This window comes from Colletotrichum tamarilloi, assembly GCF_030869305.1.
Source record: "Colletotrichum tamarilloi strain Tom-12 chromosome Unknown Scaffold_48.1, whole genome shotgun sequence".
NCBI lineage: Eukaryota > Fungi > Ascomycota > Sordariomycetes > Glomerellales > Glomerellaceae > Colletotrichum > Colletotrichum tamarilloi.
The window spans coordinates 33257-51817 of NW_026849431.1; the positions used below are offsets into that span (position 1 = coordinate 33257).

Below are 18561 nucleotides of genomic sequence, written 5' to 3' on the forward strand. Positions count from 1 at the left end.
GCGCACGCCGATAACAGATCCGATGTACCCGATAAGGCACCATGACCTGGGTGCCTGGGTCCCCTCCACCTCTTAAGATACTTACCGACCTCGTCCCCTCCTCCAATATCAAAACCTCCAAGTTCCAGCTTAGCCTACCTGCTCAACCGTTTAACCGCCTGAACTGATGCCATGAGATACAGACTCCCGACACTGACCGGCAGAGTCATGTGCTGCGATTGGTTACCATCTGTACGAGTTACATCCGGTGTGCCAGTACGGATACCTTTCTCACTTCACGCACATTAGCTAAAAACTTCACTCGGCCTCGTTTCCGTGTTCCGGTCTCCGTGCATCTCAGACTGGGGACTCCACCTCCACTTCCCACCCCTTCCAATCCAAATCCTACCTTGAAGACACGGACGCAGATCGTAAAAAACCTTCTTTTTTGTTAACTTTTTTATTCAAGCCTGTCAACGCTTGTCTGTCCGTGTATCCGTATCTATATCCCCCCCCCCCCCACCAAAGCCTCCAAGCCCGAGCCTCTCGCGCTGCTCGGGCAGTGGATGCGACTTTATCTTGCGGGCTGGGACATTGCTCGCTTGTTGCTCCTTGCCTTCAAGGTTTTGCCTGGGGGTCTCGCGGACTACATACGCATCTAATTAGCCCACCAACGGCGGACCATCTGTTATGCTTCACCTTGATTGACCATTGAAGTCTTTTCAAAGCTTGATCTAAGCTCATGCCAAATTTGTCCCCCTTTCCTGTTACTATAACGTGGATGGCAGGCCAAACTCGATATAACCTTCGAGTCAAGCTGCCACATATACCCTTATTGCAGAGTCACATAGTGTCTACACATGCCAAGACATCGCCGCCTCAACTTGTATATCCGTACAAACTCGGAACGAGCTAGGTAGAACCGTAGAATGATACGTTTACCAGGACAAGACTTCCTCCGTCTCATCTTGCGCTTATACTGGCCTCCCCGGTGAAGGACCACGCGGCTTGCATTCCCTTCCGACCCCTCCCCTTGTTCGTCTCCCCTAGCTGACGACTCATAATCTCCCCCCGGGCGCGCTGAAATTGCTCTATCTTGATTGAATTAAACTATGTACTACTGACACCCGTGGGCATCGATACCTATACGTGCTAACGTTATTAACCTATTCGCTGTTGCTGATTGCTGGTTGATCCTACAACCAACCGACCCCGCCGCCTCGGCCGCCCGCCTCAACCCAAAAACTCAAAATCGGCCGTGTCTCGGGATGCAGCCCGACCTGTAAAGACAGTTTTTACCCCCAAACGCCATTCTGATTCAATGCCCAAGTCGTCGTCATCCCCAAAGTAACACAGATGTCCGAAAAATATTTGCTGCAGATCGGCAAGATCCGGATTCCTGTCGTGAAATTTCGCCGTGGAAAACGCCCATTCAATGTCTAGACGTTGTCATGCACATCCTCGCCGCCAACCTCGATGCCGCATTAGTACCTTGCGGAGTAGCGTGCCGGTGCTGGAGAGGGCGAGTAGGAGTGATCGTATCCACCAGCGTGGTTGTAGGGGTCGTTGTCATAAACAGTCGCTCGACGATCCTCCTCTGGCAGCAGCTCCTTGACTTCCCAGTTGTTCATCCTAGTTCCAACTGAGAACTCGAGATCCTCGCGGGTAATTGAGTCCCAGTACTGCAGTAGCGGATCAGTAAATGCTGTCATTTCAAAAATTCTCAAGTTTGCATACCTTGTACACCATCATGACACCCAGCAGGTTGCAGATAGTGGCGAAGAAAAGGCCGTCGAGGTAGTGGCTGACGGCGGTGCAAATCTGAGTGCTCACGGCGTACAGGATCACTTGGCCAACGACGAAGAAGAATATGCCAAAGGCGATGTCACCCAGCGGCCAGCGGTCCTGGAGAGTCCTAACGACGAGGAGGATTTGCAGGGCAACGTAGACGAAGAGCTCGATGGCGTTGAGCAAGTACAGGACGACGAACAGGCCGACGGTGTTGGTGGGACCCAGGCCAGCCCATGACTTGAAGGTCGCAAGGGAGACGAGGAAGCATATCGCAAAGGCCACCAGAGAGCAGACGCGCAAGAGCCAGACTGAGAGGAAAGTGCCGTCCTCGTACAACTGGAAGCCGACAAATCCGTTGATCAACAGGCAAGTAATCAGAGCCGATGACAAGCCGTTTTGAACTGATACGAAGTACGGGTAGGGGGCGGATCCAGGGGGTACGACACCTGCGTCGACGCAAAGTGAGATGAAACTCAGAAGCATGTAGATGTAGAAGAACATGAGGATTTCCTTGCGACCTAATCATGTTTTGTCAGTACTTCTATCAGAAATGAGGGTTCGTGAAGGGTGACGTACCGACAGCAGTGAACTTGCCGCGAATGTGCAAGATCATGACGACGGTCATGAGCAAAGACACAATATGCATGGCGCTGGCGGCACCCTCGAAAATGATGGTGTTTGCCAGCTCGATATTCCTCGCATAGCAGTCCGGCTCAATACCAACGCCGCTCGTCACCTCCGTAATGGGGCCGATGGATGCGCACAATGGCAGCGGCGCCATATGGCAGATGTTGGTGAAGTCGCCGAAGCCTGACATGATGGGCTACGGCCGACCTACGGCGATGAGTCTTTCGGAAGGGCAAATGGCGAAATGGAAGCGTCGAATGGTTGGAACGGGGTGCGAGGTATGCAGTTCAAGTTTCCGTCGAGGGTCGTTTGAAGTTCTCGACAGGGGTAATGGCGAAAGGGTACTCGAGCGATGGACAGAGTCGAGGCCAAGCGACGGATTCAACGTGATGTGGATGGCGTTTCGTCAAGAGTGAGCGAGAGGTCCGGCGAAGCCTGGTCGTATCGTCGCGAACGAAGGGGACGATGGTGCGAATGGACGAGGAATGGATGTTTCGATGGACGTCAAGGGAGGTCACTCGGATGGAGGGCGGGCGGGCTGATCGTGGAGACGAGGCGTCGGGGGTCCGTGACGGGAGATGGCAATAATCAGGAGTCCGAGTTCAAGAGCGACGGAGAGAGGTTTTTTTTTTTCTTGGAGAGAGTTTTTGTCGACGACGATGACGATATTACGGAGGCAGCGACGACAACCTATCTGTGAAGGTGGAACGGAGCGAGGGTGCGACAACGAATGACTGAACAAGAACCTGATTCTGATGAACGGGCTGGTGGTTGGGAGCGAGTGACAGTGAACGGTTGCTGTCCGACGACAAGCTGAAGCTGAACGGGGGGAACGTTGGAGCAGCGTTGCTGTGGAAAAGGGAGAAAAGGAGCCCACTCTGGGACACTCTGAGGGCCTGCAGGTGCAGAACAAGCGCGGCAAGTGCAGGAATCAAATTGTACAAGTGCCAGGAAGGGGCGGGCAAGCGGGCAAGGCGGGTAGCACAGCAAGGAAGGAAGCACACAGCTGGAAGGAGAAGGGTCGAGGGGACCACTGGGAAGGTAGAACGCTCTCTCGTAAGAGGCGCCTTCCCGGTCCAGGAACGGGACGGAGTGGGGCGAATGGCAATCTTTGCAGGTCAAAAGGTGGCTGGTGGCTTTCGATGTTCCCCAATTAAATACAGCAGAATGCCATTCTTTCCGGCCTCTGACTGGCTATCTCGTGTTCTTCCTTCCCCCCTTGGAGCGTTGAAATATGTATTCTCGGCAAATTATCCTAGTTTAGCAGCATCACCCCTGCCCAGTCCACTGAAGCGACGTCCATTCTTCCCCGCTAGCTCGAACACGAGGCCCTGTCGCCCCGTCTGGCAAGAAGTGTAAGCAGGAGAGATCCCCGTTGTTGCCAGTTGCCCAGCCACTTTAGGGAGCTTTCATATTGCGTATGTAGTAGAGTGCTTATGTAATTCCTCCCCTTCATTGCTGCATCTCCTCAATTCAATGCCCTCTTCTCTCTGAGACGAGGCGCGTTCTGTGCATTCGTCTGGCCTTGATTGCTTCGTATCCATTTCCAGATTCCACCATCGTCAAACAAAGACATTGAGTCGGGTGTGCGACGCGTTGCTTGTCCCTGCGTTAGAGATAGCAAAAAAATCTGACATCGAAACAAGACAAACCTTGCAAAGAACAGCAAACTCCCGCTGTCACTCACGCGGGCACGCACTCTCTCTCCGTCGTCCAGTCAACCGTCGCATAGTTTTCGTCCCATCTTGCCCCAAACTCTTTGCCTCTGCGATAATCACTTGCAAACCGGTTATCAAAAGAGCCAATGACCAAGATGTGCCTACTGATGGTCATGTCTTCATGTCACAATTTGTTGACCTGACAGTCTCAGCGGCGAATCAATGTTGATCAACCACCGCGGCAACCGTCTCGGTGTAGCCCACAACCCGTGCAATACGTCGTCGTCCCAGCTTATTGGCCCAGCCGAACCAACGTCTCAGCCTGATCTGTTGAAACTTCACCCAGCACAACAAAATTGCCCTGAATTACCACAAGTTTTCAGCCTGGGTCTTGGCGCAACTTCACCTCGTTTTCAGATCAGCCTCATCTGACGGATCTCGAAACCTCCCTACACCTCCAACGTTGGTAGTGCCAGCACCGTCAAGAAAGTGCTGTCTGCGGCCCAGCAATGCCTCACCCAAGGCATGGCCTTCAACATCTGGAAGTGAGCGGGCAGGATTTCTCCCGTCCAGCTCTGTGGCTCCTCCTGCTTTGGCCCTCTGACATCCGCGTCACCAAACTCGTCATCGTATTCCAATGACTGTAGTGACCGGTGTTGCAGAAACCGCATCAGAGTTCGGAACGTTGCAGGAGTAAAGTTGGCTTCTTTGGTGATGCTGACCGTCACGCCAGCTTGTTCCATTCTCTCCTCCGCATCCCTGGTCTGAAAGTCGGTCCAGTCCACCTCGCTTAGAATCAACAGCGACGTCAATACATTGGGTAGCACATTTCGTTGGTGAGCGAGGCTGGCTGGTGCTCGCCTCCAACCCAACATGCCATACACGTTGGCCGCAATACACCAACGAGCCTTGCTGCCGAAGCTGCTCCTATTCTCATGTCCGTCCGTATCCGCCACAATTCGAAAAGCCTCCTTGAGGCACTGGATAGCGTTGATGGCGCGGTGGATGCGATGCCATTTGGTCAGGCCGAGTAGGAACAGAGCCTTCTTGAACGTTACAGGCATATCGGCCTCCCGATCATTGCCTTGGTAGAGCTTCCTCATCGTCTGGATGAAGCGATCGACCAACGCAGCAATATCAATCAACGACTCCGCGGCTTTCTCCAACGTATCGGCGACCGCGCTCGGCTTCAGCCACAACAAGCTACCCTCCCGCTGCAGCTTGCTATGCAACAAGCTGGCCATGCAAGCGGTGACCTTGACCGCAGCCCGCTGGCAATCCGCCCTCAGCATCATGATGAGACGGTGCTCGGCGTTTGGCCCGAAGCCTACAAAGCATCGACTGACAGACTCGGACGGGTGGTAATCGATGGTGAGGGTGCCGTAGTGCATCAGCAGGCCCTTGGACAGGTGCTTCTTCTCCTTGACGCGGTATAGCACCCGGGAAGAGCAAGAATCGTTGTCGACCAGGAATCCGTCCCGGGAAAAGTGACCGACGTCGCCAGAGGACAGCGGCATCCAAAAGACGTCGTCGGCCAGGGGGCCCGATGGCTGGTAGAATTTGGACTTGTCTACTGTGAATGTTCCTCGCGGGGCCTCGACGGACGTCCATGTCGTGGCCATATCGATATACGCCGGCGCCAGGCGTGGGGCCATGGCGAAGCTCGAAGATGTCAGACGGCGTATAGGGACGAGATCGTTGGCAGACTCGTTCTTTGCGTCGTCTGCGCTCTTTGACCTCTTTAATCTCTTGGATATGCCGAACGTCATCTTGCCGTCAAAGTTTTCGGGATAAGTTGCTGTCGCGTGCTTCCAGTTCCCAGGCAAGCGTTCACTGACACTCTTCGTCTATAGCTCTTTCTTTGTCGGTATTTTAGGAGGAATACGTAAGAGCTGATAGGCTGACTGACAACTCTTGGCTGATATGTGCCTCTCAAGACAAATGATCAACAGGTGGGAGATTTTCACTGCTCTTGAAAGGTAGGCATCGTGCCATATCTTCCCAGCCCCAGATCCATCTCCGATTGCATATTGCATGATAAAGTTCTAGTGGTTGATGCGATTCCACGAGCGATCCGGGCTGGTTCTGAAATCCATCTCCGATGAAGCACATAGCAATGCTTTTCCCAGGCGATCAAATCATCCTCAGAAGGAATCACCTCCTTGATACCCTTCTGGAAACAAGTGATGCTCAAGGTGCCAACACGAGCCTTTCACATGTACCCAAGTAAAGAGTAGGTAAGCTAGGCGAGGTTCTCTGGAGTCCGCTCATCTGAATAGATCAGAGACACCGAATCTCATTAGCCTGTTCAAGGTGTTTGGCTGTCCATGACGGAGCCCATTATTTGCAGCGCGCTTGCGACCTATTTGCGAGACAATTCCGTCGCCCAGAGCGTTCCAAAACAAGACATGGTACACTACTTTTCAGATGGTTCGTGGCTGTCCAGTCTACAAGTGTTTCAATTTTCCTCCCACGCAATTATCAATTGACGGTTACCTGGGCGAATATTCTGACACCGTACCGTGCCAAGCACGATATTGCATTCATTTTCACACAGTGAATTTCAATCAACCAAATGTCACCAAAACTGCAATGTCACTGTCCCTCTCTGATTGGTTCATACCTATAAACTCAATCTGCCCATAAACCAGCGACAGGCTTTTGACCATCACCATATGGAACTAGAAATATATGCTTACTTTTACTTTTTTGATTTGATTCGCTTGATCTTTCGTGATCTAGCCGTCATCGCTGACGCTTGATTTCTATCTACGCCGAAAAAAGGCTCCTTTGCCTCTTCGGAAGAAGCCAAGAAAAATCAAACGCTTCGGCTTGTTGGGGAAGCCGAGCTTGCGTGGTGCATCATCTACCAGATGATGCGTAAGCTCGAAGGACCATTGCTCTTTCTTGCCTTGTTAACCTCCTTGTTGCCCCGAAAGCCCAAAAGTAGGGAAAGAGAGAAAAAGACAACTCCGCCTGATGCAATTTTCACAGTTGATCCATGAGAATCGTCCCTTTCCTTGCCAAGATCCCCCAAATTTCCCCAATCCTCCTTGCCCGCTGATGAAGTAAAAAAATAATGATCCTGACCCGACGCCTTGGACAATGCAATGCTTAATAAAATGAGTTGAAAGATCTATCCTCGGGGTATTGTCCCCGAGGAATGTATGGTGGAAATGGTGGCTGGTTCATTCGATTCCCAAGCCTCTAGTTCGGGAAAGGTCCCTGCGGCAGACCATGGGGCATATGCGGCATGTGAGCGCTCATTCTGTAGGGCGCATGCATGAATTCAGGAACTACGCCGGTTCGTAGGTCGTTACGCCGCCCGAGAGGTTGGTAGTGCATCTGTGTCGTAGGCAGATGATACTCGTTGAGAGAAGCCGACGGCGGAGGGTAAAGTAGTGTGTTGACATGACGAATAGGCTTGTACGGGCTGGGTCGCTGTTGAAGATAAACGCTGGGCGAGTGTGACATGGGCGTATGTGAGATCGGGGTGTGCATGACAGATGTCGGGAACTGTTCCCCGAGAGGCGAAGACGCATACACAGAGAGACTTCCTGGACTGTGTCTCTTGGTCGGAGTGCCGTATCCCATGTTGGGATGCATCGGTACATTCGAGGGCGTAAGCGAGGCCTGCGGTATCGAGGTCGTGGCTGGCATGGGCAGCTGCGGCATCGAGACTGTCGTGGCAGGGTTGAACACTGTTGCCATGGCACGAACGCCGTTGCTCAAGGGCGGCAAGGAGACGTGTTGCTGCGCCGGGTAGGTCGTCGGGGCCGGGTACATTTGTGCCTGTGATGGTGTGGGGTTGGTGTTCAGCGTCAGGTTCGGTACGGGCAGACGCATCGGCTGCTCGTTGACCGCCATAGGTCTACCGACAGGGGGCATCGCATTGGGCTGCCTGCTAAGTCGCTTCGCCGGGGGCTCTGCCACATCTTCCTCTGAGCTTCTCTTACGAGCATTCATATTCATGCCCGGGACGTGCTTGCCAGAAAGTGGTGACACCTGAGGGTTGTGATGATATGTCGAGGGCCAAGCCTGCGTGTTGCTCTGCGCGTTCGTGCTCGGTGAGTAGACGTTTGCGGCAGAAGGCGTGAGGGGCGGGAAAGAGACTGCGGGCTGTGCGGCGGCGATGGGCGATGGGACCGGCGAGGTGAAGGACTTGTTCAAAGGTGAAGTCGGTTGCTTCTGCGCCCGCTCGTAGTATTCCGAGAAGCAAGATAGCTTTACGAGCCATTCCTCCCACTCCTCTTTGGTGGCCAGCAGGCTGTAGCGCATGTTGCTGAGGAACTCGACCTCCATCACATGGATCTCTTGAACGGTAATGCCGGAGACTTCGGCCCAGGTTTTGTTCGTGTAGGTGTTATCATCCAAAACTACGAGGTGTCAGCAAAAGACTCAACCCTCCCCCCTATTGCAATCATCACTTACACTTATTGCCCAGCATGAGGGCAACCGTCAAAAGACGATACTCACTACCGGACCGACCTTTGACGGAAGGATTTGTCGTCTTCAATCGATAGACGAAAAGCAGGGCCAACAGAATCACGTTTTGCGTGACTTGGGTCGTCGAGAGCACGCTGTAGGCCCACTTCTTGAACTGGGGGAAGGGGGTCGCATACTCGGTGAGGCGAGGTACGGTGGCGGTCGATGGACGAGAACGGATGTTCTCAGCGATTCGCAGGGTGTCCATAGACTCGAACCAAAAGAGGCACGTAATCTGAGAGAGGTCAGCTACTACTATTCTTCTTCTTTGCGGGCCAAGTCCAGCTTACCTGTGCGGCAAAGTCGGCCAAGTTACCACCCTTGGGATTAATGCAGCTCGGTATCGACAGACTGTGCAGAACGAGAGCCGAAGAGCCCTTACGTGACGAAGTGTCATCTGGCTTGCCAATGGCACCTGAAGTCGGTGTTGACGGGCGAGTCGAGTGTCGAGAGGTGGTTGAGTATTGGCTAGTGCCCGAGGCCGGATTCGTTACCGGTTGCGGGGGTTGGGAATACGTGTTGGCGGGTTGTTGATACCGAGAATATTGAGGGGCTCTCGCAGCCTCGGCCATGACAGCCTTAGGTCCTCTTGCCTGAGCAACTGAGGAAGGGTATGAGGGAAGAACATGGCTGTCGTAGGAGACAAGGTGAGGGGCGTGGTAGGTAGCACTCATGGCGTCGGTTGGCGGCGTGCGAAGCCCGCCCCGGTACAGAGAAGCTCCTGCCCCGAGATCGAACCTGGAAACTTTTTGCGAGTGAGTGGCTGTGAAGGAGGTTTGCTGAGAGTAGCTCTGTCTACACGACAAGGGGTGTGCAGGAGACAGAGGGAGGCTGTAGAAGGGCAAAGGTGCGGCAGTCGAACACATCGGAGCGGGGGAAGTTGATCGTTGGCTCGCGGAGGGGGGGCTCGAGGTTCGTCGTTCGAAGGTCCACAATCTCTTGAGCGATGCTTCGGCTGCAGGAGAAGTATTTTTTCGAGAGGTCGAATAGAGGTCGGAAAATGGTGGAAGAGAGAGTGGCGGGTCGAGAGGTATCAGTCGAGAGAAATCAAGGTCGGCTACTACATTTGTGGTTGAAGCAGGCGACAGAGTCCCGAATATGATTCACTTGTAGAAGCTTCCTTTCCTAGAGAGAGATTTGTGTGCACCTCGGCAGAATGCTGTGGGCAGTTTGAGTCAGGCAGAAAAGGTCAACCTGAGATTATATGAATGCTCCCGTCGGGTGGTTTTCGTCTGTACTCGCAAGCTCGAAATCGCAGTTCTCTTGAGGATTGGTGATTCTTGTTGAGGGGTGTCTTGTCTCCGTCACGAGCTGGCCATGGCAGGGTGAATCGTGCAAGAATTTGGTCCAGCCGCAGTCTCGATCCAAGATGTTCGTGCTCGTGATCCAAGAATCGAGGAGGGCGTGAATCGTGTTCGTCGACCGTTGAGGTGCTGATTCGATTGCAGGAGCAAAGTAGAAAGAAGTAGGAGCAGGAGAACACCTTTGGAGGGGTGGATTGGTGGGCACAGTGACCAAGGTATGGGAATCGGAGATGGGTTCGACGTCGATGTCAGGTCGACAAGGTACGAATAAGTCGGAGGGGTGAATGGGTCGGTGGATTAAATTCGGTGGAAATGGGAGGTAGGTATAAGGTAAGGTGGAAGAGGTGACCCTGGGCCGACGTGTACTTCAGATTGTCCGTGTAAATGAAGGGCTCGTGGGTGGTGAGGTCAATGGGGCTCCGTGATTCGGTGGGATGGCCGTGGTGGGAAGGATGGATGGGTGCGAGAAAGAAGAGTGTGGCCGGCGGTGTTGGAATTGTATTGTATTGTACGGGATGTTGCTTGGGTATTTGGCACACGCACGCATACATGTACACATACAACAACAGCAACACCACTAGTCCAGAGTGATGGAAGAAGAAGGATGATAATAACAAGTAAGAAGAGGCTAAAGACCAGAAGCAGTAGCAAGAGGGTCCCCGTCAACAAAAACAAGATTAGCACCTTTTGAGAGAATATAAGATAAAAAAAAGAGACGAGGCAAGGCAAGCTGGACGAAGCAGAGAGAAAGAAGCAAGGTAAAGGCAAGGTAAGGCACCTCTCACACGGCAAGAAGGTCGGGGCCGGGGGTCCAGGTAGAAAGGTAAGGTGAGGTACGAAGTGATAGATTGGAAGCCGAAGCAGTAAAACCACAAAAAAAACGGAGGTCTAGTGATATGGTTGCGTCGTTCGTTGTCTGGACCCTGGGACCTCTCTCTCTCTCTCTCTCTCTCTCTCTCTTTCTCTGCTTCCCCGTTTTTCGTCTTTATTTTTATTTTATTCTAATTATTATTATTATTTGGAGAAAACTTGCAGCAACACCCGCAGCCAGAGAGACATGAGTGAGTAAGGCAAGGTTAAAAAAAAAAATAAGGAACACACCTCACTACCAAGGAAAGTCAAGTACCTAGTTCCCAGCCTAGGCCCAGTAGCGCATGTACCGGTCATCCACAGATTGTAGGCAAAGTCACTAGATACGGATGTCTTGTGCGAGCGCTGTGTGAGAGGAGAAGTATCCGTCTCCGCGCGCCCTGGTTATGGGTCCTCGTCTGGGTCAGGTCTGTGGTCGCAGTGGATGAGGGAAGGCATGGGATTGGGATTGGGGGTTTTGGGCAAGGGCAGGCAGGTGGCACTGTGGCAGGAAAGGGACGGGACCCGGAACAGCCAACATGGGACATGGAGGGATGGATGGGATGTACCGTGTATCTCCGTACCCTCAAGTATGGGGATGAGGATGAGGATTGAGGAAGGGACGTGGGAGGGGAGGGGACCAAGGTACCTTGTTCCATGTGCGGCCTACGGTGCGGCGTGCCCTGTCCTTAGTCTTTGACTTGGAGGGGAAGGGGGGGCAGGTGAGGTGGGCAAGAAAAAGAAGATACTTACCATCCAGCTTGTTCGATTCCTACCTGCCTGACGGGGGGTACGGGTCTCCAGCAAATAAAACAACCCATCCGCAAGCGCAGGTTTGATTCAGCTGTGGAGGTCGGAGGAGCAAAGAAAGAAAAGGGCGACGCCGCACCTCACCTCAACCGGGAAGCTCCAGCACCGGCAGCACCAACCTGCCACACCACACCACACCACACCACACCAACTGGCAAAAAAGCACCAACATGGTCGGTCGGCGGAGAGGAGCAGGGGCTCCAGAGTCCAGGGAAGAAGGCAACTTTAGCAAGGAACATGACCCCAGAATTAGATACTTGCTTTGCTCTGCAACTTGCATTGCAGCTAAGTCCGTCTCTATCCCTACTGTGTGTATTCCCGTTGACTGGGTGCCCCTCCAAGTCAGGTAGGTTGTGGTAATAAGGACCGTAAGGTATCCGTACTGGGAAGTGCCGCCTTGAGGACAACCACTCAGTGCACAAAGTACCTTGCTTTCCACAAAGTGTCCGTACGCTTCTTTGCAGCCACACAATACCAGCAAGAGCAGCAATATGTGTACCTCTTCGGAGCCAGGAGGGAGTTAGGAACAAGGCAGGCAAACAAACCTGGAGCCAGACTTTCCCCGTAGCCGTCCCTCTCAGCTAGCCCGCCCGCCCGCCCCTCAACAAGCAACCACGTAACCAAGCCGATTATGGAAACAAGCCGCAAAAAATGCAAAAGTCAGGAAGGATTCAAGGAGACTAAGAGACAATTTGGCTCAGGTACGCAAAGAACTTTGGGCCAACCATGTCGCGAGGCAATCTCAAAGTGGGTCTTGAACCCAGAGGGTGAGAGGGAGGAAGGAAGGGGGGAAAGAAGCAGAATGCACGAGGATACCTTAGACGGAAAGAGCAGAGGTACTTGGCTTGAGGTACCTTTTTTCTCTCCCGTCCACCACCTGGGGCATGGAAGTATGTACCTTTTCTCGTGTTGCGCCACCAAAAAGACACATGTCTCGGGGGTTCCAGTCTCCAGTGGTTGGCCATTTTCGATGCGGAACACGATACACGGTATATCGATACGTACCTCGCTTTGCCTTGCGGCAATGCACTTGCATCTCGCACCGACACCAACACCATCCATGGTGATTGATCCAACACCAGTCCCAACCTCAACCAGCGTCAGCCATGAGGAGGCGCCGCGTATGTGCATCTTTCGATACACAGGCAGCCAGATGGCAAGGCGAGGCACAGTCGAGGCACGCGAAAGAAAGCCCAGCCGAGCCAAGCAAGCCTACGCAGCTCCAGAGTTCATTAGTCCTCAGAGTCTTCCTCTCCTCGTCCCCGGCACTCACAGATCACACCTCACAGATCGATACTCTGTATCCGTACAGAGCGCGGATCAACGAGACATTTGGGGTATCGTGATTGACAAAGCCTGGAGGCATCCGCAGAGCATGGTCCCGTTATTAGACGCAGAGTGAGTGACAGACAACCTGGAATCTGCCAGACCGATTGTCCTCCAACAGTCCAAGGCTCTGACCGGCCAGTCCCCGTCCAAAGTCGCAGTCCCGTTCCCAGGTGGTTTGGTAGCCATTCGACAATGATTGTGAGGACACCCCCTGTCATGACCGTGACTGTAACTGTGACCCCGACCACGACAGATGGATGCTCTGCTCCGTCGTCAATGTTCAATCCCATCCTTGAATATGATCCAGCACAGCGTATCGGGCAGACGTACTACAAGCCTAGCCTGGTCGGTGATGGTCCGTCGGCGTCCAAGTGCCTTCGTCCGCCTGCCCCCGTCTGAGGTTTCCGCCAGACTCTTGCCTAGGCCCTGGTACCGATCCGAATTCTACCTAGCGCGACGGGCCCACCTTCAGCTCAGGTGCGGTAAATAGCAGGCCGTGTGAGAGCGGCGGCGATGAAGCAGCAAGTCCCCGAGCCTGAGATTTGGTGTGGGAAGTGAGCATGCCGCATGAGGTGTACAAATACACTTCTGCTCAGGGTTGAATCCTGGGCATTCGCACTTTCGTAGTGTAGTCGTGGGCGCGGGCGTGGGGTATGGGGGCGTGGTTCCTCCACAAGAGTGTAGGTAGGTGGTGTATCGGAAGGGTGTGTAGATTGTATCCGTACTACTGACCGAGGGCGAGGGCGTGAAGGTGAAAACAAGCCGAGATTCAAAGTCCAGGTGAAAAAAGAAGAGTCGTGTCTGAATCAAATGTGCAAAGTTGCAAAAGGCTGCCGGCTAGACCAGAGGAAGAAGTTGTGGACTCAGACCTTCCAAGGTTGCGAGTGGACGGATGGAACTGCCACTGGCGGAAAGGAAGATGCAAGTTTTCTGTCCTTTCTTTCCGTGATGGTGGAGTGGCACCTGAGTGGTCGTTTTTTTCCCCTTCTTTCAGATTCTCCATCGGTCTTGAGGGTTGGTCTCCACTTCCGAGCCAATCAGGTCGATTCAGCCAATCAGGCTACTTTTGGTCTGGATGCAGCCCCAGCAGAGGGGGAGAGCAGGTGCCAGGTGCAGGGCATGCTGCACCGACCACACCTCAGGCTTCCAATGTTGCAGGCCAGGCCACCACCACCAATTTTCTGAAGTCGGGTGCGGGTGTCAATTCGTACCGAGAAGAGACTTTGAACGTCCTTGATGAGCTGCTCGCGAGCACAGGCAAGGAATATCTGATACCTTGTGTGGGTGGAGGGCTGAAAGAAACGCCAAAGAGGAGTCGTGGAGCTGCAAGAAAAGGAAAAGAAAGGACCAGACACCTTGTAGTACGTACAAGTACTCTGTATCCACTCACGTGCTACTGGCACCTACCACAGTAGGTACGCAGTACGCGGTACCTCACTAAGGTACGTAGAGCCCAGCTCGACAAGGGCGCGAGGAGGAAACAAGGTGACGAGGAAAAGCTACCTACCCTCCGCCATCATTCATACTGAAGATCAAAGTACTCCGAATTCCACCATCTCAAGTGTTCCTGTATCTGTATCCATCCGTATGTCTGTACCGATCCAATCGAGTCGAATCAACGACAGCGCCCAGTACGCCCTCGTCCACTGTTTCGCCCAGTCAGCAAAGCCGAATGAGTTACTGCAAGACGTCAAATGTCAAGACTCAACTTCTCTCACGCAGCTCTCATGGTCTAATAAGCAATGCTAGAACCAGAGGGAGGGGAAGGCATGCTTGATGCTTTTCCCGTCCCCGTGCGCCTATCCGCCGGGCGCCTCATTGCCTTTCCATCTTTAACCTTCCAGCCAATTATGGGCCGGGTCATGCTACTTCGCATTCCTCCAAGCCTCGAGGAGAAGGCAACAGGCCTTGATATTTGGACGCCCCCCCCCCCCCCCATTTCACTTCTCTGCTCTTCTCCTGGAGCTTCGGCTTCTCACACCCATCTCCCCCTCTCATGCCCCCCTTTCTCCTGCACCACCGCCCTGCCAGCACTGCTCACCCTCTTTTTCCATCTGCTGCGCTGATTGAGCCACACTAGGGCCTGGGTCTCGGGCGTGGTTTGGTCTTGGGGTCGGGTGGGGTTGTCAAGTGGCCCTTTCTTCGGTCCTGGGTGCGGGTGCGACTACGACTACGATTCCGACTCTGCTGAACGGAGTACGAAGTAGCCGTAAATGACTGACAAGGGGGGGCACGCCGCGTACAGGGAGGAAGCAGAGGACCGCTAATTACCTATGCTACCACGACATGGCGGCGGGTAGAGACCAGTTGAGCCCGCACATAGCTTTGCAGTCTTCCCATCCAGATACCACTGACCAGTGGCTAGCCAGACGGGCAGGACAGGGAAGAGGCCGGCATGGAAGACGAGAGCTGCACCTCCGCTCGCTGCACTACCAGTCCACAACGGTGACTAGAGAATGCTAGAGACGTGTTTGTCGGTCGATAGCAGAGACCACCGGAATCCAGGCGTGGGTGCCGACTACAGAGACTCTCCCCTTTCGTCGCGAACAGGTCGCCTCTTGCAAATACCGACATTGTGATGTCCTAGTGATAGTCGCAGTTAGCCAGTTCGATATCGTCAGCAAATGAGCATCAGCCTACTTAGTGTACACCAACCAACAAGTGTTTCGGCCCACAGGCTTTGCCCGTCAGCGATAGCTTCAGCCATCGCCCACCTTGAGGGCAAGAAACCGTCTCAAACGCCTCAGGCACCGTCAGATATAAACTGTTCCAGAGCAGTCCAACAGGGGTCGGATAATACAGCACATCTCTGTATGGAGTACTATGTAGGCTTGACCTGGCTTGCCTGCGTCGCTGTATGATGGATCGCTGGGTGTGTGAAGTGCTCGGCTTGTGCATCCTCGTACCACAAACGGAACAGGACCGGCGAGGGGGCGTTGCGTTGCGTTGCGCTGCGCTGTGTATCCATCCGTACAGTATCAGTAGGCTCCCTAGCGCAACAGCGAGCCCCATCCATCGTCAGCCATCGTCAGCATGTCCATCGCTGGCACATTTCGGTGGTACTTACGGATACTCTTGAGCATCTCGTCCCATCCCATCCACAGGCTCATAACCCACACTCACGCCCACTCCGCGCAATGCGGCACCAACCCCACACCAAACTCTTTCGGCCCTCGTTCGTTTTGGGCTCTGCTCATACAAGGTACGTCTGCCCTGTATCCGTAGAGCACCTGCATCCTGCTAAAACCTTGGCTGAACTGCACCGCACAGTGGGCGAAGCACCTTACATGGGCCATGCAATGCTTTTTTCGCCTGACTGTCTTTGAGCCTTGAGATAACCTTAGACCACGCCGTATCAGGGCTTGGCCGTCTTCGATGTCTCGAACCCAAGTAGCCTTGGTTTCCATTCGTTGTCTTGAGTCACTAGCCGCTGCAGCGCCTCTGGATGGTCGGTTCGTCCACGGCTGAGTTCCCATTCGTAACACCTGCTTCCGCGACATGCTTTCCTCCCGGTTGTAATGGTCCCCGGCCCATTACATAGATTCCTCTCGTCTCAAACCCTTTCGGTAACGCGGGCGTCATTTTCCTCGGCCGCCGTCTTTGGGGCATATTACGCCCGCCCTCGGCTGCCATCGTGCCGCATGCTGCAGGATAGTTTTCGGGACGAGATTCCAGCGTCCGTTTCCAAGCAGAATTTGCTTGCGCCCTCGTGTACGGAGTACGTTCAGCAATATGACGGCCTCGCCAGAGAAACATCCTAAACAGACCGTGACTCGCGCGTCTGCGTCCACTTTGCTAAGTTATGCTCAGCATTCAAATTTCCCAAAAGTGACGCAGACTTGCAACTCGAACAACGTACGGTTGTCGGACGGGACTTTCCGTCCCCTCCAACCTTCACGGAGCTCAAGCAACAGTGACTCAAGCACACCTAACCCTCTTGACAACACTCCAGAAAATTCGTCCTAGCTTCCGGTGCGCGTACGAATTGTGGTGTGTGGTATTGTTCCGGGCATAGCCTTGTTTCGATATTGCCCAAGTCCCTGACAACATGTACTGCGTATAGATACCTCACATGCCTAGTCCGTACTGTCTCATCAAATTGCGAAACTTTCGAACGCCTGCTTGCAATCCATCCCATCAAATACTCTGATAGCTCCACGATCATTTGCGTATCGAATAGATGCCACAGGTTCGCGGTAGGCCAGACGGAATGAGGGCACCGTACATTCGAGACCTTGTTTCGCCTCCGCACATCAGCGCTTCTCAAATTGACCAAAGTCAACAACGGTAGGGAAGAAATCTGGCAAGGAACACCTTACTTTGCAAGACGTCTAGTCTCCGTCGCTCTGATTCGTGCGGCGTGCCCAACAGCTCAGATCTTCAGAGGTCGGCAAATCCCAGACGACCCAGCATGTTGAATTAACCCAGGCATTGGTGCTGCACCGCAGTAGCAGTTCCATATCCGTGCCCACACTGTCGTGGCTCGACGCACAAAAGAGGCTGGCATTGGCATTTCGATGGGTGAGAAATGGCCGATCCAATTTAGTCCAGCTGCTTGCAGGCGAGTCAACTTTCCAGCCCAGGGCAAAGAAAGCAACACAAGACCGACGTGAGGCACGATCCCTTGTGTCACCTTGCGTCCCGCAACAGAAACACGGCCGCTGACGGCAGCGCACCGTCTTTTCGCCTGTTTGCTGGCGTTGACTCGGTGTGAATTGTGATCTAGGTGGATGTCGATGCTAGGAAGGTAGTCTGGTCACTGGAGTCTTGGTATCGTGGCCGTGGTAGTGCGGGGAGGCATCTTGTCCCTTGCCTCGCTCCGTCCGGATGGCACACGTATTGCCGTGCGTACGCCGTCAAAAGTCCGTTTGCAGGGTCCTGTCTTGTGTCGCGTAGGTACGTCCATGGCTTCCAGAACGCTAGGTGTGATGGAGCAAGCCAATGTATGTAGGTATGCTCGCTGCTGTCGACGCTGGTACCTCCACTAAGAAATCCCCATTCACCCCTCTAGTCCTGCGTCGACATTAATCATTTGCCTTGGGCAGTGGGCGCTGCGTAGCATTGCGAACTGCGGTCAGTCCAAGAACCTCAAAGCCCCTCCCCCCCTCATCCTGGACTCTTCCCAGGCATTGAGACAACACCCACTGCTGAGAAAGGAATGGTGATCCAACTTCCAAGGTCGTGTGGACGGCGGCACCGACTGGGTCTCATTCTCAGATGCGCGGGAGAGGATCGTCCCCTGGACGGCCGAATCGATATTGCTGCTGCGTCTGTTCTTGTCTAGGTTGTCTTGTGCAATGCCGCTTCCTTCATTCGTGGTTGTAGCCGGACCAGGGTTGCCAGGACACCATTGCTGTCTTTGGCCCTCTGTCCGCCGTTCTCTTGCCCGACGGCCAGCCCCTTGTCGTGCAAAGCGATCAAAGAAATAAAGCGACAATAAAGTGATCCCAAATGAGATCAAGCTTGGAGGATTAAGGAGTCTGCCAGACTCTTTGCCAACGCAACGGCCCTAGTTACTTAATCTGGTCTTTAACCCCAAAATAGAACGCAGCAGAGATGCCGAGCCCTGAGGATGGCCAAAATTGATAGAGCTAGGTGGTTAGCTCGGCGAGCAAATCAAATAACATACTGTTCTTGCCATGTTTTGCCGCGAAGTCTGCCAATGTGGTGAGCAGCGCCCCCAACATCTTTCATCTTCCTCGAAAGACCTTCAAGGGTCAACACCAAAG

At 53.6% G+C, this 18561-nt stretch overlaps 7 protein-coding genes across 7 annotated transcripts; 2 read left to right on the top strand and 5 right to left on the bottom strand.

The window, feature by feature from the left end:
- Positions 1 to 1463: 1463 nt before the first annotated feature.
- CTAM01_10425 (chitin synthase export chaperone) lies at positions 1464 to 2587 on the bottom strand (the record flags this gene model as incomplete). Its single annotated transcript, XM_060526440.1, has 3 exons — positions 1464 to 1661; positions 1717 to 2288; positions 2347 to 2587. 3 exons carry the CDS (start codon positions 2585 to 2587, stop codon positions 1464 to 1466), a joined length of 1011 nt encoding a protein of 336 aa, XP_060378857.1.
- A 1917-nt stretch (positions 2588 to 4504) lies between these two features.
- CTAM01_10426 (uncharacterized protein) lies at positions 4505 to 5824 on the bottom strand (the record flags this gene model as incomplete). Its single annotated transcript, XM_060526441.1, has 1 exon — positions 4505 to 5824. One exon carries the CDS (start codon positions 5822 to 5824, stop codon positions 4505 to 4507), a length of 1320 nt encoding a protein of 439 aa, XP_060378858.1.
- A 1438-nt stretch (positions 5825 to 7262) lies between these two features.
- CTAM01_10427 (cyclin) lies at positions 7263 to 9214 on the bottom strand (the record flags this gene model as incomplete). The annotated part of the gene is made up of 3 exons (XM_060526442.1): positions 7263 to 8431; positions 8487 to 8775; positions 8831 to 9214. 3 exons carry the CDS (start codon positions 9212 to 9214, stop codon positions 7263 to 7265), a joined length of 1842 nt encoding a protein of 613 aa, XP_060378859.1.
- Positions 9215 to 12563: 3349 nt separating this feature from the next.
- On the top strand, positions 12564 to 13231 carry CTAM01_10428 (uncharacterized protein; the record flags this gene model as incomplete). Its single annotated transcript, XM_060526443.1, has 2 exons — positions 12564 to 12901; positions 12985 to 13231. The coding sequence occupies 2 exons, from the start codon at positions 12564 to 12566 to the stop codon at positions 13229 to 13231; spliced, it is 585 nt and encodes a 194-aa protein (XP_060378860.1).
- Positions 13232 to 13642: 411 nt separating this feature from the next.
- On the top strand, positions 13643 to 14017 carry CTAM01_10429 (uncharacterized protein; the record flags this gene model as incomplete). Its single annotated transcript, XM_060526444.1, has 1 exon — positions 13643 to 14017. One exon carries the CDS (start codon positions 13643 to 13645, stop codon positions 14015 to 14017), a length of 375 nt encoding a protein of 124 aa, XP_060378861.1.
- A 1333-nt stretch (positions 14018 to 15350) lies between these two features.
- On the bottom strand, positions 15351 to 15942 carry CTAM01_10430 (uncharacterized protein; the record flags this gene model as incomplete). The annotated part of the gene is made up of 3 exons (XM_060526445.1): positions 15351 to 15415; positions 15547 to 15822; positions 15900 to 15942. The coding sequence occupies 3 exons, from the start codon at positions 15940 to 15942 to the stop codon at positions 15351 to 15353; spliced, it is 384 nt and encodes a 127-aa protein (XP_060378862.1).
- Positions 15943 to 17906: 1964 nt separating this feature from the next.
- Positions 17907 to 18251, bottom strand: CTAM01_10431 (uncharacterized protein; the record flags this gene model as incomplete). Its single annotated transcript, XM_060526446.1, has 1 exon — positions 17907 to 18251. A coding segment is annotated over one exon (345 nt), but the record flags the coding sequence as incomplete, so codon positions are not given.
- Between the last annotated feature and the right edge of the window lie 310 nt (positions 18252 to 18561).